Source organism: Eschrichtius robustus, chromosome 18, assembly GCF_028021215.1.
Source record: "Eschrichtius robustus isolate mEscRob2 chromosome 18, mEscRob2.pri, whole genome shotgun sequence".
NCBI classification, from domain to species: Eukaryota; Metazoa; Chordata; class Mammalia; order Artiodactyla; family Eschrichtiidae; genus Eschrichtius; species Eschrichtius robustus.
Genome location: NC_090841.1, coordinates 4,268,879 through 4,286,038, shown reverse-complemented (window position 1 = coordinate 4,286,038; position 17,160 = coordinate 4,268,879). Strand labels below are relative to the sequence as shown.

General features: G+C 42.9%; 1 protein-coding gene across 2 annotated transcripts in view; it reads right to left on the bottom strand.

Annotated features, from left to right (window-relative positions):
* The window catches only part of LOC137751745 (phospholipid-transporting ATPase IB), a 445,791-nt gene that overhangs the window by 188,165 nt on the left and 240,466 nt on the right, over positions 1-17,160 (bottom strand). For both annotated transcript variants that reach the window (XM_068526376.1, XM_068526375.1), the window contains exon 26: positions 15,232-15,342. In XM_068526376.1, coding sequence (XP_068382477.1) covers positions 15,232-15,342 — 111 coding nt within the window. The remainder of the gene's footprint in view (positions 1-15,231; positions 15,343-17,160) is intronic.

The following is a 17,160-nucleotide window of genomic DNA, read 5'->3' as shown; positions in this document are numbered from 1 at the left end:
GGGTGCAGAAGAGGTCTGACACTTTGTGATATACATAGATATATGTGTATGCATATGTATGTGTGTGATATGTACGTATGTACATATGTGTATGTCTCAGTGTGTGCGTGTACATATTTTTTCCTATCCAAGAGTGGGGAACATCTTCCTTTTTATTCACACTGACTTTATAGCTTTAGTACATTTCAGTTCATTTAAAATATTATATCTTTTTTATTAATGTTTAAGAAAAATATTTTCATAACTCATCGTAGACAGAAAAACTTGATTTTCAATATCATTTTAATTTTATTCTTTAGAATTCCTTCTACCAACTTAATCGGCAACAACAAAGACTTAGCTGTTTTAAACAGAATTTAGGGTTCTTTTTTTCCATTTGTGTTCATTGTGTAGAAACCACTGATAAGCATTTTTTGATATGGGCAGATATCCCTTGTGGGGTTATACATTGTAATAGATGCTATAGAAACAGGAAAAAAAAGGAGAAGCAGCAGAATCCTCAGTCATGACTCCTATCTATGTAGACTAGGGCTAGAGGCAGGGTAACCATAGCACTAGCTATGGTTACAGGAAGTAGCCGACAAGGAAGAGAGATGCAGGAAGAGGCATCTCATGAGGGTTCCTGGGGGGGGGAATCCCAGGGCATTTCCATCACAGACAGATTTCTATCAGACCACACAAACAGAAAAAGGAAGGAAAAACAACCCCCCAAGGGCATGTGTAGGTACGCGGCTCTTGTGAGTCTATGGCGGTGCTTATCCCAGGAGGAACTGCTAGAAAGACGGGCCCAGGGAAACCTGTGTTAAAACAAGGGCTTGGTGTGATTCCGGTGGGAAGAAAAACCCAAAGCTGCTGTATAACTTCCCTATGGTAAGTCTTCCATCAGTCTCTTCAGATACACTCGGGGATAAAGTAACAAGATCCTGCAAATACTCAACATGAGCTTTTAACATTTCCAGAAACAATTACTAAGTCAAATGCATGTTTTACGTCAGCTAATGATACTATGAACGGACCCCAGTGGCCTTTACCATGACCTATCAAATAGCACAGGAATGTTTTACAGCACTGCCTTTTGGGTTAAATTTCTCTGGCAAGTCTCCTCCCCCACCAAAAAAGTCAGGATATACAAAACACACCCAAGTTTTACAGTTTTAAAGTATGTTCAGCATCAAGAACAGCAGTTAAGAACCCAGGAAAACTTATTTTCCATTTTCATACCAACACATACTGGTGGCCAGGCTATATCTCATTGTGGGTTGCTCTCATGATGGAGTGTCCCAAAGCGGGTGAATTTCAAAGCGCCCTGAAGGCAGGTGTAACTGACAGAACTCCTGGATACTTCAAGGTTATAGCTGGAAACCACCCAAGATCAAGGCAGCACTTTACCCACCTGAAAGCACTGACATGATCTCTGTTAACATCACAGCTCCCACCCGGTTCATACACCAGGAGAAAGGAAGGTGTGCTTTCAGGCAATCAGTAGGCACTTAGAGGCAGTGCCAGTTTGGCCTCTAAAGCAGGCAGGCAGACAGGCATCTGGATCCATTAGAGCCTGGAGAGCAGCCTTCAGTCACCACGAGAGGGCTTGGATTTGAAAGAAACTGGCAAATCTCCACTCTCCAGTGGATTCCTTCCAGCAAATTCCAGCAGAGTGGACTGCTGAGAGGCTGAAGTTTTAAGGGACGAGTCTTAATGTTTCATTTAAACGCTCCTGATGTAACTCGAGCAGAGTGTGTGAGCACCAAGGGGTCCAGGCTACTTAATGAAATCTGAAAATGCTGCTCTAGGTCAGGGGAGAAGATAAGATCACAGATGATGTTAGAAGAATTATTTCTCAGTTATGGACAAGGGCCCACATTACTGGAAAACAGTTAATTTATTAGCACATCATTTATAAGCAATGCACAGACAGGAAGCAGGCAAACTTCCAGTTAACCTGACAGATTTAATCGTGGTTGTTCTGCTCTACAGTGATCATACATAGTTGCAGAGTTGACGAGTACATAAGAAGAGCTACGTTCAGGGCCGAGCGTCTGAAGATGCAGTGAGGGAAGATTCACCTCCTCCCGGGAAGGCTTCTGGCAGAGGGGGGAACTAGAAAACTAGATTCCTGTTCAGGGAGGGAGCAGGGACGAGAAGAGCCTCACGCCCATAACCCCAGCAGAGCTGTAAGGTTGTCAAACATGAAATACCTTAAAAGGATGCTAAAGGCTGATGTGAGAGCTTGCTGCATTGTTGACACCACGCTGAAGGCTTTCCAATGTGACTCCACTTCATCCTCACCAACTTCGGGATGTCTGTACCTTCTTATTGTCATTTTACAGAGAAGGACACGGAGGCTGTGAGTGGCCCGGAGGCTTGCCCGAACCTGCATGGCCTGAGCTGGAGGCAAAGCCCGCAGGGGGAGCCCCCAGCCGCGGCCGTGACGCTGCCGCCCTCGGCTGATGGACACCAGCCAGACAGCGGATGGAAGCGCAGCTCCAGGAAGACAGGTCTGTGGGCTCCTGGCCTTCCTCTGCCCCAGGAGGGGTTAAGCAGAAGGCAATCGCCAGGCTGACGCACCTGTCCACTACCGCCATCTTGCTTTATTATGGCCAGTGTCATCCTAGTCAAACTTTACTCCAGCCCTGCCTTAAGCTATGATATTACCTGGAGTTCACTGACTTCCTGGTCCCTGGTTCTCAACCCACTGGGATTGGATTTCCAGAACTCCCCAACCATGGGAAACCCTATTCGTAAAAAGGAATACTACTCGGCAATAAAGAATCAACTACTGATTGATACTCTCAGCAACTCTCAAATGCATTACGCTGAGAGGAGAAGCCAGCATAAGAAGACCACACACCGTCCAGTTCCATGCCTATGACATTCTAAGAAAGGCGAAACTATAGCATCAGAAACCAGAGCAGTCATTTCTAGGGACTGAGTGTGAGGGTAGCGGCCGATACAAAGGGGGCTGGGGGAGGTATGGGGAGTGATGGCGTTGCTCTGCATCTGAGTGTGGTGATGCATTTGTTAGGACTCACAGAGCTGTACACTAAAAAGCATTAATTCTGTGCACGTGCATTATACCTTGTAAAACAGGACAGCGGCATACCTTACTAATAAATACCTTCAAAGGAATAAGGGAAACCAATTAGCTGAGGCTAATGAGGAGGTAAAGCTTCCAGTTAATAGCTAGTGTTATGAAAAAGCAATTTTCAAATTGACAAGCGACTCACAAAAGATTATCAAAACAACGTGCAGGGACTTCCCTGGTGGCGCAGTGGTTAAGAATCCGCCTGCCAATGCAGGGGACAAGGGTTCGAGCCCTGGTCCGGGAAGATCCCACATGCCGCGGAGCAACTAAGCCCGTGAGCCACAACTACTGAGCCCGCGAGCCACAACTACTGAAGCCCGCGCGCCTACAGCCCGTGCTCTGCGACAAGAGAAGCCACCGCAATGAGAAGCCCACGCACTGCAATGAAGACCCAACACAGCCAAAAAATAAATAAATAAATTTAAAAACCCATGAACCCAAAAGCCCAATAGATTCCTAGAGGCTGGCCTCTACTGAAGACCTGCTCAACTGATTACCTGTTTATTGAGCGCTGTGTCATTAGTCCTGCCTGGGTCACTGAGTTGGTGAATAGACAAGCACCCGGTACTACCCTGTGCAGTGCCATCTCTGAAAGCAGGAGGGCCTTTAGCCAGGGGAGCGAGTTGGAATCTGTGAGCTTTAGCGCAGATGTGATGAGCTGGACCCCTTGCTGGGTTTGAGTCGTTTATTTCTGCCACAGCACCAGGTGGAGGGGAAGAGCGGGCGCCTGCAACAACGCACCCAGCAGAGCTCTCAAAGTTCGCGCGGGCCCCATGAGTCCTTTGCATCAATTTTGTTTCTGGACTTGCACTTCTTTTTTTTTGAATTCCAGGGAGGCTTAAACAGTTTATGGAGTTAGAGACTCAATTTTTAAAACATCCATGCATAAATACTTTTTTTCAGAATACTGGATCTCTATAACAATCCTCTTAGGTAAAGCAGCTGCGAAAACATCATTAAAAAAGCATATATTGTCACCTGTGCAAAGCAGTAAGAGTCTATTTTTATAAAGTTCAAAGTGCTCAGGTATCTGGTAGGGGAATCCCTCCAGACCGCTAAGCCTTCTCCGGCTTTGTGACAGCTGCTCCCCGTCACCCCTCCCACCCGCCTTTTGCTAACAAACTCCCAGCTCTAAGGACCAGCAGCGACCAGCTAGGCTTTGAGAGCCGGGTCCTAAGCCCCCGTCTAACTAGTTCTGCAGCCGCTTTCCCGCTGAAACGTAAAACCCCAGCAAAGTGCACGTTTTCCCTGTTGTTTACCCTGCCCACGACTCCTGACACCCCTCACAGAGCTGGAATAAACAGAGCGGGTGGGATGGTAAAGGCAGGTGTGGGCTCTCCTTGGTACACAGGCCTAACCCTCCCTTCTAGCCCCTCCTCATCTTTCAGGTCTTAACTCATTTCATCCTGGAAACCCGAGGCCCCTACCCTCGCCGGCTGTGAGGGAGGATCTACCCCTTCTGATGGATCTCACCTCAAGCATCTTCCTGGAAGCCATCGCCCAGCATGGTATTGAGTGGGGGGAGTTCTCACCTGTGTCCCCCCCAAGAGCCAGAGCTCCGTCTTGTTCATCTGGATCCCACGACCCCAAATTGCGATGGTTTAAATCTCTATTTCAGGGATAATATTTCCAGACCTCTAGGCTAATATGCATACCATCTCCAGGCCTGTATCCCATAACAGTTTAACGACCCCAGGAAAACATTAAAATTTCTTATATATGTTGCCAAAAATAAGTAGACACTCTAAATGGTATAAAATTCCCATTTTTTTTTTCACATCGATATCTACATGCCATGGTTATTCTCTGTATTAGGAACCACCAACTTCTCACCATCATAATGGCCATGATTTATGCCCCAGGTTAAAACTACAAAATTACATTAAAGGTCTCTGCTTACCATGTGCCCGACGTATTGAAAGACACATTTTCTGAAATTGCTTTTACTATGGAACTTGCCTATTCCAGAATGAAAAAGGGATCCCAGTCTCCAAAAGCAACAAAGCTCCTGTCTGGTTTTCAGGCCCCTCCTCTGGCCACGCCGGTACCCCTACCTCCTTGCCTTTGCTAATTTCATTCCTTTTCCTGGCCTGAACGCAGACACACAAGGAGTCCCACCCACCTGGCCAGCCTCTTAGTCCAGCCTCACAACAAGGTTTCACCTTCTGAGAAATACGGTCCATCTGGTCACAGCCACTAAACTTAGCATTTAATTGGTTTTAATACAAAGCAAAACTACATGCAAAGTTTGTCTTTCAAGCCTTCAATGAGCTGATGTGCACTTTTTGTTTCCCTCAAGGTGACCAAAACAGCCAAGTGCTTGTGACATTCTTTTTTTTAACGTTTTAGCATTTTTAAAAAACGGTGGCGAAATACACATAGAGTTTACCATCTTAACCATTTCTAAGTGTGGAATTCAGTGGCATTAAGTACGTTCACACTGTTGTGCAACCATCACCACCGTCCATCCACAGAACTCTCTGTGACATTCTTGTTTGTCATCGTCTGCGGGAAGGCAGACAGAAAATTGCCAGTTAGTTTCTAGTGATAAAAACCCAGTTTTAATTCATGGAACTGTATACCTAAAAATGGTGTATCTTACTGTATATTCATTATACTTCAACAACACTGATTAAAAACAAAATAGGAGAGATGTAGTGTGGACCGTCAGGGTCTAGACCACCAGGGGGCTCGAGGGAGAGATGGGATTTTATCAAAAGACACAGGAACCCTTGAGGAGTTTGAAGAGAGTAGTGGAATTCATTCGCTCACTCACTGCCCACATTTTGGGGCACCCATGCTCCAGACACCGTGCCAGGCACTGGAGCTGGTCAGATGTATGTTTCAGAAAGCTCATCCTGGCTTCATTATAGATGTTTCAACGGGCAAAGCTAGTGGTCTCTGCTATCATCCAGGTAAAAAGTACTAAATTAAGGTAGCAGCAGAGAGGATGGAAAACAAAGATGGAATATATTTTTAGTTTTACCATTAATAGGGCCACTATGAAATCACTGATTCTATCATTTTGTTCCTATTTTTTAATCACTCGAACCAATGGTTACTTTGGCCTGAATAAATTTTATATGGCACACCACACAAGCACTAAGTAAGAGCTGTCAGCAACAAAGAACGTGTGGTACAGATAATAATACATGAATTGAGCATGTATTATGTTCAAGGCACTGCAGTGAAAATGGTCTAATTAGATCAACTTCATCTTGGTGGAGTATTTATGGCCTGGTTAGAGGGAAAGCTGTAATTCCACAAGGCTTTTTGTGGGTGAAGCTGGAGATGACTTGAATGTTTATCAACACAGGAAGGGCTGAACAGGTCGTAGGACACCACGGTGTGAAACACCAGGCGACGGATCTCTATGTAGTGATGGGAAATGATTCCAAAATACACTGTAAATAGAACAGGAGCTACAGGACGTATTACAAAACAGGATGACGTGTGTGTAAAACACTGATTTGTCTGTATATGTAAACATCTCTATAAACACAGAGAGGAAAGTCAGAAAAGAATACACATAAGGGAGTTGGGGGTGGAAGGACTTTCAGACTGAGACTTGTATTGCAGTGAGAGTACCACCATGCATTCCCTCTCTAGAGAAGTCCGGTTCTATAGGTTAGTACACCAAGTGCGTGGACAGTATTACATCATAGGCTCTAGTTTCTCCGTACCATCTTTATTGCTAATTTAAATCATATACTGAGCCTCATACTAATGGCTAAGACTATATACACGTATGTATGCACACGTGATACCTTTTTCAGCTGGCATATTATTTTAAGTTTGTATTCTTAAATGACTGCTAGTTAAGAATATCAGAGGGCGTCTGAGATGAGAACGTCCTGGCTATCACAAAGGGTTTCTCCTTGAGTTATAAGAAAACCAGTTTAGAAAAACACATAATATAGTTAATTTATTCTCACATAAGTAATTAACTACAAGATAACCCTTAGAACGTAACACTATTCACTGCAAATGAGCAAATCAAATTACAACAATCTTTGATCTTTCAGCTCAAAACACACTAAAACAGCGTACAAGTAGTACTTTCCCATGTTCGAATTCTACTTGAAGTGCACACGCTGATGCCACAGAGGTTATTCGGCAACGGCAGAGGCTGTCTGAGAGAATGCTCGAACTGTCTGCACTCAGCCAAGGATTCTGTTTCTTGGTTTTAAAATTAAGATCAGGAAGCCTCCACCGAAGAGAGAAGAGAAGAAGCCTGGAGGTAATGGCTGTTGTAAAAAGCTAGTTATTTTTGGAGATTTCTGGAGACTTGGCAGTAAAGCTTAGGTTAATATCAGAGATGTACATGACCTGGGGAATCTGCACGTGATACCAGCTGAGCCTCAGAAAGGCAGCACGACCACAAAAGTGCCAAGCAGGGAGAAGGCTCTGCTGGATAAGCAGCTGGAGTGAGAATATAAACAACTGGATCACAGGGCCAGACCCTCCACAATCCACGTGACATTGGCCGTGTGGCTGACAGGGTCTTGGTACTCTGGCCGGGTGTCAGGCCTGAGCCTCTGAGGTGGGAGAGCGGAGTTCAGGATATTGGTCCACCAGAGACGTCCCAGCTCCATGCAATATCAAAAGGTGAAAGCTCTGCCAGAGATCTCCATCTCAACACTAAGACCCAAATCCACTCAACGACCAGCAAGCTACCGTGCTGAACACCTTATGCCAAACTACTAGCAAGGCAGGAACACAACACTGCCCATTAGCAGAGAGGCTGCCTAAAATCATACTAAGTTCACAGACACCTCAAAACACACCACCGGATGCAGTCCTGCCTACCAGAAAGACAAGATTCAGCCTCATCCACCAGAACACAGGCACCAGTCCCCTCCACCAGGAAGCCTACACAACCCACTGAACCAACCTTACCCTCTGGGGGCAGACACCAACAACAACGGGAACTGCGAACATGCGGCCTGTGAAAAGGAGACCACAAACACAGTAAGTTAAGCAAAATGAGAAGACAGAGAAACACACAGCAGATGAAGGAGCAAGGTAAAAACCCACCAGACCAAACAAATGAAGAGGAAATACGCAGTCTACCTGAAAAACAATTCAGAGTAATGATAGTAAAGATGATCCAAAATCTTGGAAATGGAATGGAGAAAATACAAGAAACACTTAACAAGAACCTAGAAGAACTAAAGAGCAAACAAACTATGATGAACAACAGAACAAATGAAATTAAGAATTCTCTAGAAAGAATCAATAGGAGAATAACTGAGGCAGAAGAACAGATAAGTGACCTGGAAGATAAAATAGTGGAAATAACTACTGCAGAGCAGAATAAAGAAAAAAGAAGGAAAAGAATTGAGGACAAAAAAAATAAATAAAGAAAAAAAATAAAAGGAAGAATTGAGGACAGTCTCAGAGACCTCTGGGACAACATTAAACGCACCAACATTCGAATTATAGGGGTCCCAGAAGAAGAAGAGAAAAAGAAAGGGACTGAGAAAATATTTGAAGAGATTATAGTTGAAAACTTCCCAAATATGGGAAAGGAAATAGTTAATCAAGTTCAGGAAGCACAGAGAGTCCCATACAGGATAAATCCAAGGAGAAACATGCCAAGACACATTAATCAAACTATAAAAGTTAAATACAAAGAAAAAATATTAAAAGCAGCAAGGGAAAAACAACAAATAACATACAAGGGAATCCCCATAAGGTTAACAGCTGATCTTTCAGCAGAAACTCTGCAAGCCAGAAGGGAGTGGCAGGACACGTTTAAAGTGTTGAAAGGGAAAAACCTACAACCAAGATTACTCTACCCGGCAAGGATCTCATCCAGATTCGAAGGAGAAATTAAAACCTTTACAGACAAGAAAAGCTAAGAGAATTCAGCACCACCAAACCAGCTTTACAACAAAGGCTAAAGGGACTTTTCTAGGCAGGAAACACAAGAGAAGGAAAAGACCTTCAATAACAAACTTCAAACAATTAAGAAAATGGTAATAGCAACATACATATCGATAACTACCTTAAATGTAAATGGATTAAATGCTCCAACGAAAAGACACAGACCGGCTGAATGGATACAAAAACAAGACCCGTATATATGCTATGTACAAGAGACCCACTTCAGACCTAGGGACACATACAGACTGAAAGTGAGGGGATGGAAAAAGATATTCCATGCAAATGGAAATCAAAAGAAAGCTAGAGTAGCAATTCTCATATCAGACAAAATAGACTATAAAACAAAGAATATTACAAGAGACAAAGAAGGACACTACATAATGATCAAGAGATCAATCCAAGAAGAAGATATAACAATTGTAAATATTTATGCACCCAACATAGGAGCACCTCAATACAGAAGGAAAATGCTAACAGCCATAAAAGGGGAGATCGACAGTAACACGATCACAGTAGGGGACTTTAACACCCCGCTTTCACCAATGGGCAGATCATCCAAACAGAATATAAATAAGGAAACACAAGCTTTAAATGATACATTAAACAAGATGGACTTAATTGATATTTATAAGACATTCCATCCAAAAACAACAGAATACACCTTCTTCTCAAGTGCTCCTGGAACATTCTCCAGGATAGATCATGTCTTGGGTCACAAATCAAGCCTTGGTAAATCTAAGAAAATTGAAATCGTACCAAGTATCTTTTCCGACCACAACGCTATGAGACTAGATATCAATTACAGGAAAATATCTGTAAAAAACACAAACACATGGAGGCTAAACAATACACTACTTAATAACCAAGAGATCACTGAAGAATCAAAGAGGAAATCAAAAACTACCTAGAAACAAATGACAATGAAAACACAATGACCCAAAACCTATGGGATGCAGCGAAAGCAGTTCTAAGAGGGAAGCTTATAGCAATACAATCCTACCTCAAGAAACAAGAAACATCTCAAATAAACAACCTAAACGTACACCTAAAGCAATTAGAGAAAGAAGAACAAAAAACCCCCCAAAGTTAGCATAAGGAAAGAAATCATAAAGATCAGATCAGAAATCAATGAAAAAGAAATGAAGGAAACAATAGCAAAGATCAATAAAACTAAAAGCTGGTTCTTTGAGAAGATAAACAAAATTGATAAACCATTAGCCAGACTCATCAAGAAAAAAGGCAGAAGACTCAAATCAATAGACTTAGAAATGAAAAAGGAGAAGTAACAACTGACACTGCAGAAATACAAAGGATCATGAGAGATTACTACAAACAAATCTATGGCAATAAAATGGACAACCTGGAAGAAATGGACAGATTCTTAGAAAAGCACAACTTTCCGAGACTGAACCAGGAAGAAATAGAAAATATAAGCAGACCAATCACAAGCACTGAAATTGAAACTGTGATTAAAAATCGTCCAGCAAACAAATGCCCAGGACCAGATGGCTGCACAGGCAAATTGTATCAAACATTTAGAGAAGAGCTAACACCTATCCTTCTCAAACTCTTCCAAAATATAGCAGAGGGAGGAACACTCCCAAACTCATTCTACAAGGCCACCATCACCCTGATACCAAAACCAGACAAAGATGTCACAAAGAAAGAAAACTACAGGCCAATATCACTGATGAACATAGATGCAAAAATCCTCAACAAAATCCTAGCAAACAGAATCCAACAGCACGTTAAAAGGATCATACGCCATGATCAAGTGGGGTTTATCCCAGGAATGCAAGGATTCTTCAATATATGCAAATCAATCAATGTGATACACCATATTAACAAATTGAAGGATTAAAAACCATATGATCATATCAATAGATGCAGAAAAAGCTTTCAACAAAATTCAACACCATTTATGATAAAAACCCTCCAGAAAGTAGGCATAGAGGGAACTTACCTCTACATAATAAAGGCGATATATGACAAACCCACAGCCAACATCATTCTCAATGTTGATAAACTGAAACCATGTCCACTAAGATCAGGAACAAGACAAGGTTGCCCACTCTCACCACTATTTTCAACATAGTTTTGGAAGTTTTAGCCACAGCAATCAGAGAAGAAAAAGAAATAAAAGGAATCCAAATTGGAAAAGAAGAAGTAAAGCTGTCACTGTTTGCAGAGGACATGATACTATACACAGAGAATCCTAAAGATGCCACCAGAAAACTACTAGAGCTAATCAATGAATTTGGTGAAGTAGTAGGATACAGAATTAATGCACAGAAATCTCTTGCATTCCTATACACTAATGATGAAAAATCTGAAAGAGAAATTAAGGAAACACTCCCATTTACCACTGCAACAAAAAGAATAAAATACCTAGGAACAAACCTACCTAAGGAGACAAAAGACCTGTATGCAGAAAACTATAAGACTCTGATGAAAGAAATTAAAGACGATACAAACAGATGGAGAGATATACCATGTTTTCGGATTGGAAGAATCAACATGGTGAAAATGACTATAGTACCCAAAGCAATCTACAGATTCAATGCAATCCCTATCAAACTACCAATGGCATTTTTGAAAGAACTACAACAAAAAATTTCACAATTTGTATGGAAACACAAAAGACCCCGAATAGCCAAAGCAATCTGGAGAAAGAAAAACGGAGCTGAAGGAATCAGGTGCCCTGACTTCAGACTATACTACAAAAGCTACAGTAATCAAGACAGTATGGTACTGGCACAGAAACAGAAATACAGATCAATGGAACAGGATAGAAAGCCCAGAGATAAACCCATGCACATATGTTCACCTTATTTTTGACAAAGGAGGCAAGAATATACAATGGAGAAAAGACAGCCTCTTCAATAAGTGGTGCTGGGAAAACTGGACAGCTACATGTAAAAGAATGAAATCAGAACACTCCCTAACCATACACCAAAAAAACCTCAAAATGGATAAAGACCTAAATGTAAGGCCAGACACTATAAAACTCTTAGAGGAAAACATAGGCAGAACACTCTATGACATAAATCACAGCAAGATCCTTTTTGACCCACCTCCTAGAGAAATGGAAATAAGAACAAAAATAAACAAATGGGATCTAATGAAACTTAAATGCTTTTGCACAGCAAAGGAAACCATAAACAAGATGAAAAGACAACCCTCAGAATGGGAGAAAATATTTGCAAATGAAGCAACTGACAAAGGATTAATCTCCAAAATTTACAAGCAGCTCATGCAGCTCAATATCAAAAAAAACAAACAACCCAATCCAAAATTGGGCAGAAGACCTAAACAGACATTTCTCCAAAGAAGATATACAGATTGCCAGCAAGCATATGAAAGGATGCTCAACATCATTAATCATTAGAGAAATGCAAATCAAAACTACAATGAGATATCATGTCACACCCGTCAGAATGGCCATCATCAAAAAATCTACAAACAATAAATGCTGGAGAGGGTGTGGAGAAAAGGGAACCCTCCTGTACTGTTGGTGGGAATGTAAATTGAGACAGCCACTATGGAGAACAGTGTGGAGGTTCCTTAAAAAACTAAAAATAGAACTACCATACGACCCAGCAATCCCACTACTGGGCATATACCCTGAGAAAACCATTAATTCAAAAAGAGTCATGTACCAAAATGTTCATTGCAGCTCTACTTACAATAGCCAGGACATGGAAGCAACCTAAGTGTCCATCAACAGATGAATGGATAAAGAAGATGTGGCACATATATACAATGGAATATTACTCAGCCATAAAAAGAAAAGAAATTGAGTTATTTGTAGTTATAAATTTGAATATTACTTGAATACTATTTGAATATTTGAAATTTGAATATAAATTTGAATATTACTCAGCCATAAAAAGAAACGAAATTGAGTTATTTGTAGAGAATGGACTTGAGGATGGGGGAGGGGGAAGGGTAAGCTGTGAGAAAGTGAGAGACTGGCATGGACATATATACACTACCAAACGTAAAATAGATAGCTAGTGGGAAGCAGCCGCACAGCACAGGGAGATCAGCTTGGTGCTTTGTGACCACCTAGAGGGGTGGGATAGGGAGGGTCGGAGGGAGACGCAAGAGGGAGGAGATATGGAGATATAGGTATAGCTGATTCACTCTGTTATAAAGCAGAAACTAACACACCATTGTAAAGCAATTATACTCCAATAAAGATGTTAAAAAAAGATAAAACAAAATTGAAACACCCCCCCCCAAAAATATAAACAAACAAATAAATAATAAATAAAATTAAGATCGTCCAGAAATACTAAGGAGAAAATTGGGCATGGATCAGTGGAGACATTTTATTTATTCATTCATTCATTTTTCATCTTGTAAAGAATGTTTAAAAGGCTGTTTAGAAAAGACCATTTAATCCCTGTTGCTTGGCCACAACTGAAATATTAATGTAAGGAACTCGCCCAGCACTTTCAGAATTGAAAACGTTCTAAATAGCATTTTTCAGACAGACTGAAACTGTACTCGTCGCAGCCTCAGCCCACTTGAAGTTTTCTTTTAAAAAAAGGAAAAAGGCAAGATAGTAGGTGTAAATGACTAAGAAGGGCCCCCAAGGAAGCTCTGGAAAACTCAAGGGTTGGGGCTTCATGAAGAATGTCTTGATAAGAAGTCTAGACTATCTGTAATGTGCTGATTGTGAGGAAAACCAGATTATTGAGAAATCTTCTGAAGCCAGCACCTCCAGGAGATGAAAAAGCCCGTGAAAGTTGGGCTGCCATGTGGGACAGGGACTCCAATGCTCGTCACTTCAGTCCACAGCACTAATTATCTACGACCCCAAGTGACATTCAGGAGTGACTCCTATCACAGACGCTAAAAATGCCCCGGGGTGGGAGGCAAACATCTTTAAGCGCCTAAAGGGAATTGTAAAAATGTGGACAGAAAGAAGACAGAAACCACAAAGTCCATTACGTGTAACATCACAAAGTTCTTACTCGGAGTGGGCTGAGGTGAACACGGCAGCACAAGACGAGCAGACAAGGCAAGCGGGCTGCCCTTTGTGCAGATTAGAAAAATGCATCTCTTTTTCTAGGTGTTCCTATGTTTCAGCCCTATTGACCGCTTTGGCTGGGCAGCCTTGTGCAGTGCACAACCTGTGCAACTTGGGAAAATTACTTGGTAGGAGTTTAGTTAGAGAGTGAGTGACGTGAAACTCTATGTCTGACCTGCATATTCAACCGGAAGGAATAGACAATTTGGTAAAGAAATGGTTGATCACAGTTCCATGAGCAAACCACTTGTTCAATGATCTGAGTTGAGGATTTTAAGGGACCACATCAGAAAAAGTGGATATATGCCTCGGTTATTATTTCTGCCAAGAGTTGAGAAATCAGACACAAAATAACCCACAATAGAAGGAGATATTAGCACCACACACAATGACCATTGCTCTTCTATTTTCCCATAGAGTGACTGCCTGCTTCCTCTTTCGGAAACACGTCTGGAAATCTCTTAGTCATGACGGCCACGCCTTTATAGCAAAGCTATTCTTCAAAAGGAGGAACGAGGTGGCTGGTGGTCCCCCCGGGACCAAACATGAGGCGCCTTTTCCACTTGTCCCTCGGCCCGCCCCATCCGCCCTGCTAGTTCCTCCAGACAGCACATTTATTTCACTTACAACTGAATCAGCATCTTGAAAAACAGGCTGACAACTCAATGAGTTCATTGAGAGATTTTTAATTACATTCCTGGCTTCCTCCCACTCAATCCCACATCCTCCCTGCTGAAGTGGCAGCGTCCAAATATCCCAGAAGCAATAAATGAAAGCTCAGGAAACCTGCAGATTCCATGAGACATCCAGCCAGAAACCCTTTCATTCGAGTAAAGATAAAAACAGATGGGTTGCCTAGGAATGTCTCCGTGCCCACCAAGAAAGGAGCCACCGTCTGCTGCCCAAGCTCTGGCCACCTGGGGGAGGAGGGTATGAGTGACAGCAGGAGGGACACACAGAGGAGGGCCTTCCCCTGTCCGTCTGTCCGTTGGGGAGAGGGAGGAGGGCATGCAGTGTGGAGAAGGCATCCCAGGACTCCTGGCTTTTGATCCCGAGAACCTGGACCTGGAAGGTGTCCCTGGTTTCAAAGAGGCTGTGTGTGTCACAGGTCTCAATACATCAGGGGAGTATCTTTGTACTTTTCCCTGAACAAAATCCTTCCTTGAAATGACCTAATTACCTAAAGGCTGTCCTCTTCAAGGAAGAAGCAGCCCTTGCTCACCTCGATGATGTAGAGGACCACGTTCTTGTAGAAACAGTACAGGATACACTTGGTCACCCGGTTGTAACTCCAGGCGCCGTGAACCAGCAGGAGTTTCTCCAAGTAGGAAAACTGAAAAAAGGAAAGAAAAAGGGTCCAGGAGAGCCCATCACTTGGGAAGGAGAATCACAGAATGTCCTCTGGAGGAGAAGACCGATAGGGAGTGGGGCTCAGATTCTGCAGGTAACCCAGGAACATCATTCCCTCTAAAGGCAGAGCTTTCAGGCCAGGTGAGAATGACTAAAGTCTCCTCTTAAATCTACAGAATTTTTATTTTCCCCAAACACACAGCTGGACTTCGAATGGCTGTTCTTGTGAATAATCTATTTATGCAACTTCTTTTTTAGGATCTTAATCATTAAAAGAAGGTGACCAATCAGAACTGGAAGAAAAGAGCAGTGGGAATCAGACGCTTCTATTGAATCACAGGTTTTATGATGACAACAGGAACAAGGGACAGGGACACCCGTGCACCAGTATCCTTGTAAAAAGAAGGGATGCACGTACATGCGCGACCTGTTTCCGCTGCCAGCCTGCAGGTTAAAGACAGTGAGACTCACAGACGCAGACACACACTCTGCCCTCCACTTCTATACCCATGTCCTTCCCCTTTTTGTGGCCTCCCGACAAGTACACAGCCCCTCTTGCTGGAGTGCGATGCAGTCATCCATCCAAACAAACACCTGTAACAGGCAGCTGCTACTAAGTTGAGAGTGATGTAACAGCTTAGCTCTCACAGTCTGAAATATTCAGCAATATTCCAATAAAATACTTGAATCCTCCTTGTGGCAGGGGGTCACCACTCCAATCATATCTCCTCAGCCTCCCCTCCCCTTAGCCTGGCTTTGCTCTTTGTGTCCTCTTTCACAAAGGTCCCCAAAAGTGTGAACAAGGAGCCGGAGGGAGGGAAATCGGTTGTTTTTCGGGGTTGTAGCCTGGGCGTGCTCTGGCGTGTATGCACCGTCTGTGGGTGCAGCCCTGCTTAAATTCACAGTATATTCAATTGGCCTCGCCTGGTGCTGAATCCCTCCTTGGCTGCCTTGAACTAAAACCTTAACTCCTGTTCTGAGTCGTAGGGCAGTCCACAAACTCAAACTCTGTTTAGTTTCCCAGGAGAGATAACCAAGTCGGAGTGAGAACATCCACAGATACTAGAAATCCTGTTGCTATTGTAAGCTTCGTATTCATTCCAGATGACTTTTGAGATTATATTGAACTATCTGTAGAAAAGAAAGGCTGCCTGAAAATATAGTATCTTTTTAAAAATACTTTTTCAAAAGGAAGGTATGCAATAGTTTGCATTAGCACTAAGAACAGGGGCTCAATCCCACGTGAATCGCATCTCGGCGAGTTCCTGCAGATCGGGGAAGGCAGATGTCTCATCTACGTGCTGCTCGAAAAGCTGAATGAGACCCCAAAATGGGAGGAGTAGGTACATATGGAAAAATAAAACTCTCCATAAAGGCTCATCAAGGATTCCAGAGGGGAACGGGGAATCATAAAATAACTAGCGAAACAAATAAAAAGGAAGTTTGCATTTGACCTGGACCCCCTGGTGTTCAGTCTTCAATGGGTACAGAGAACATCTGCTGGAATCATCCAGAAGGCGCTGGCTTGGCGCTACAGTGATTTCTTTTCAGAAAAAAAAAAAACCAGATCCTAAATCGAAATGCTGTTTTCATGAGGTCTCTCAAAAAACATTAAGAAGGCAGGGGGCACAAATGACTCTCTCCCGAGGAGAGCAGGCAGCCGAGGGCTGGAGACTCGACGCTACACGGGCGGCCCACGCACAGCAAAGCAGCAAGACAGGGGCCGGCCGGCAGTCCCAGGGCCGCTCCTGCGGACAGAAGCACGGGCCAGTGGGGAAGAAATAGAACCAGAGCTTTGCCG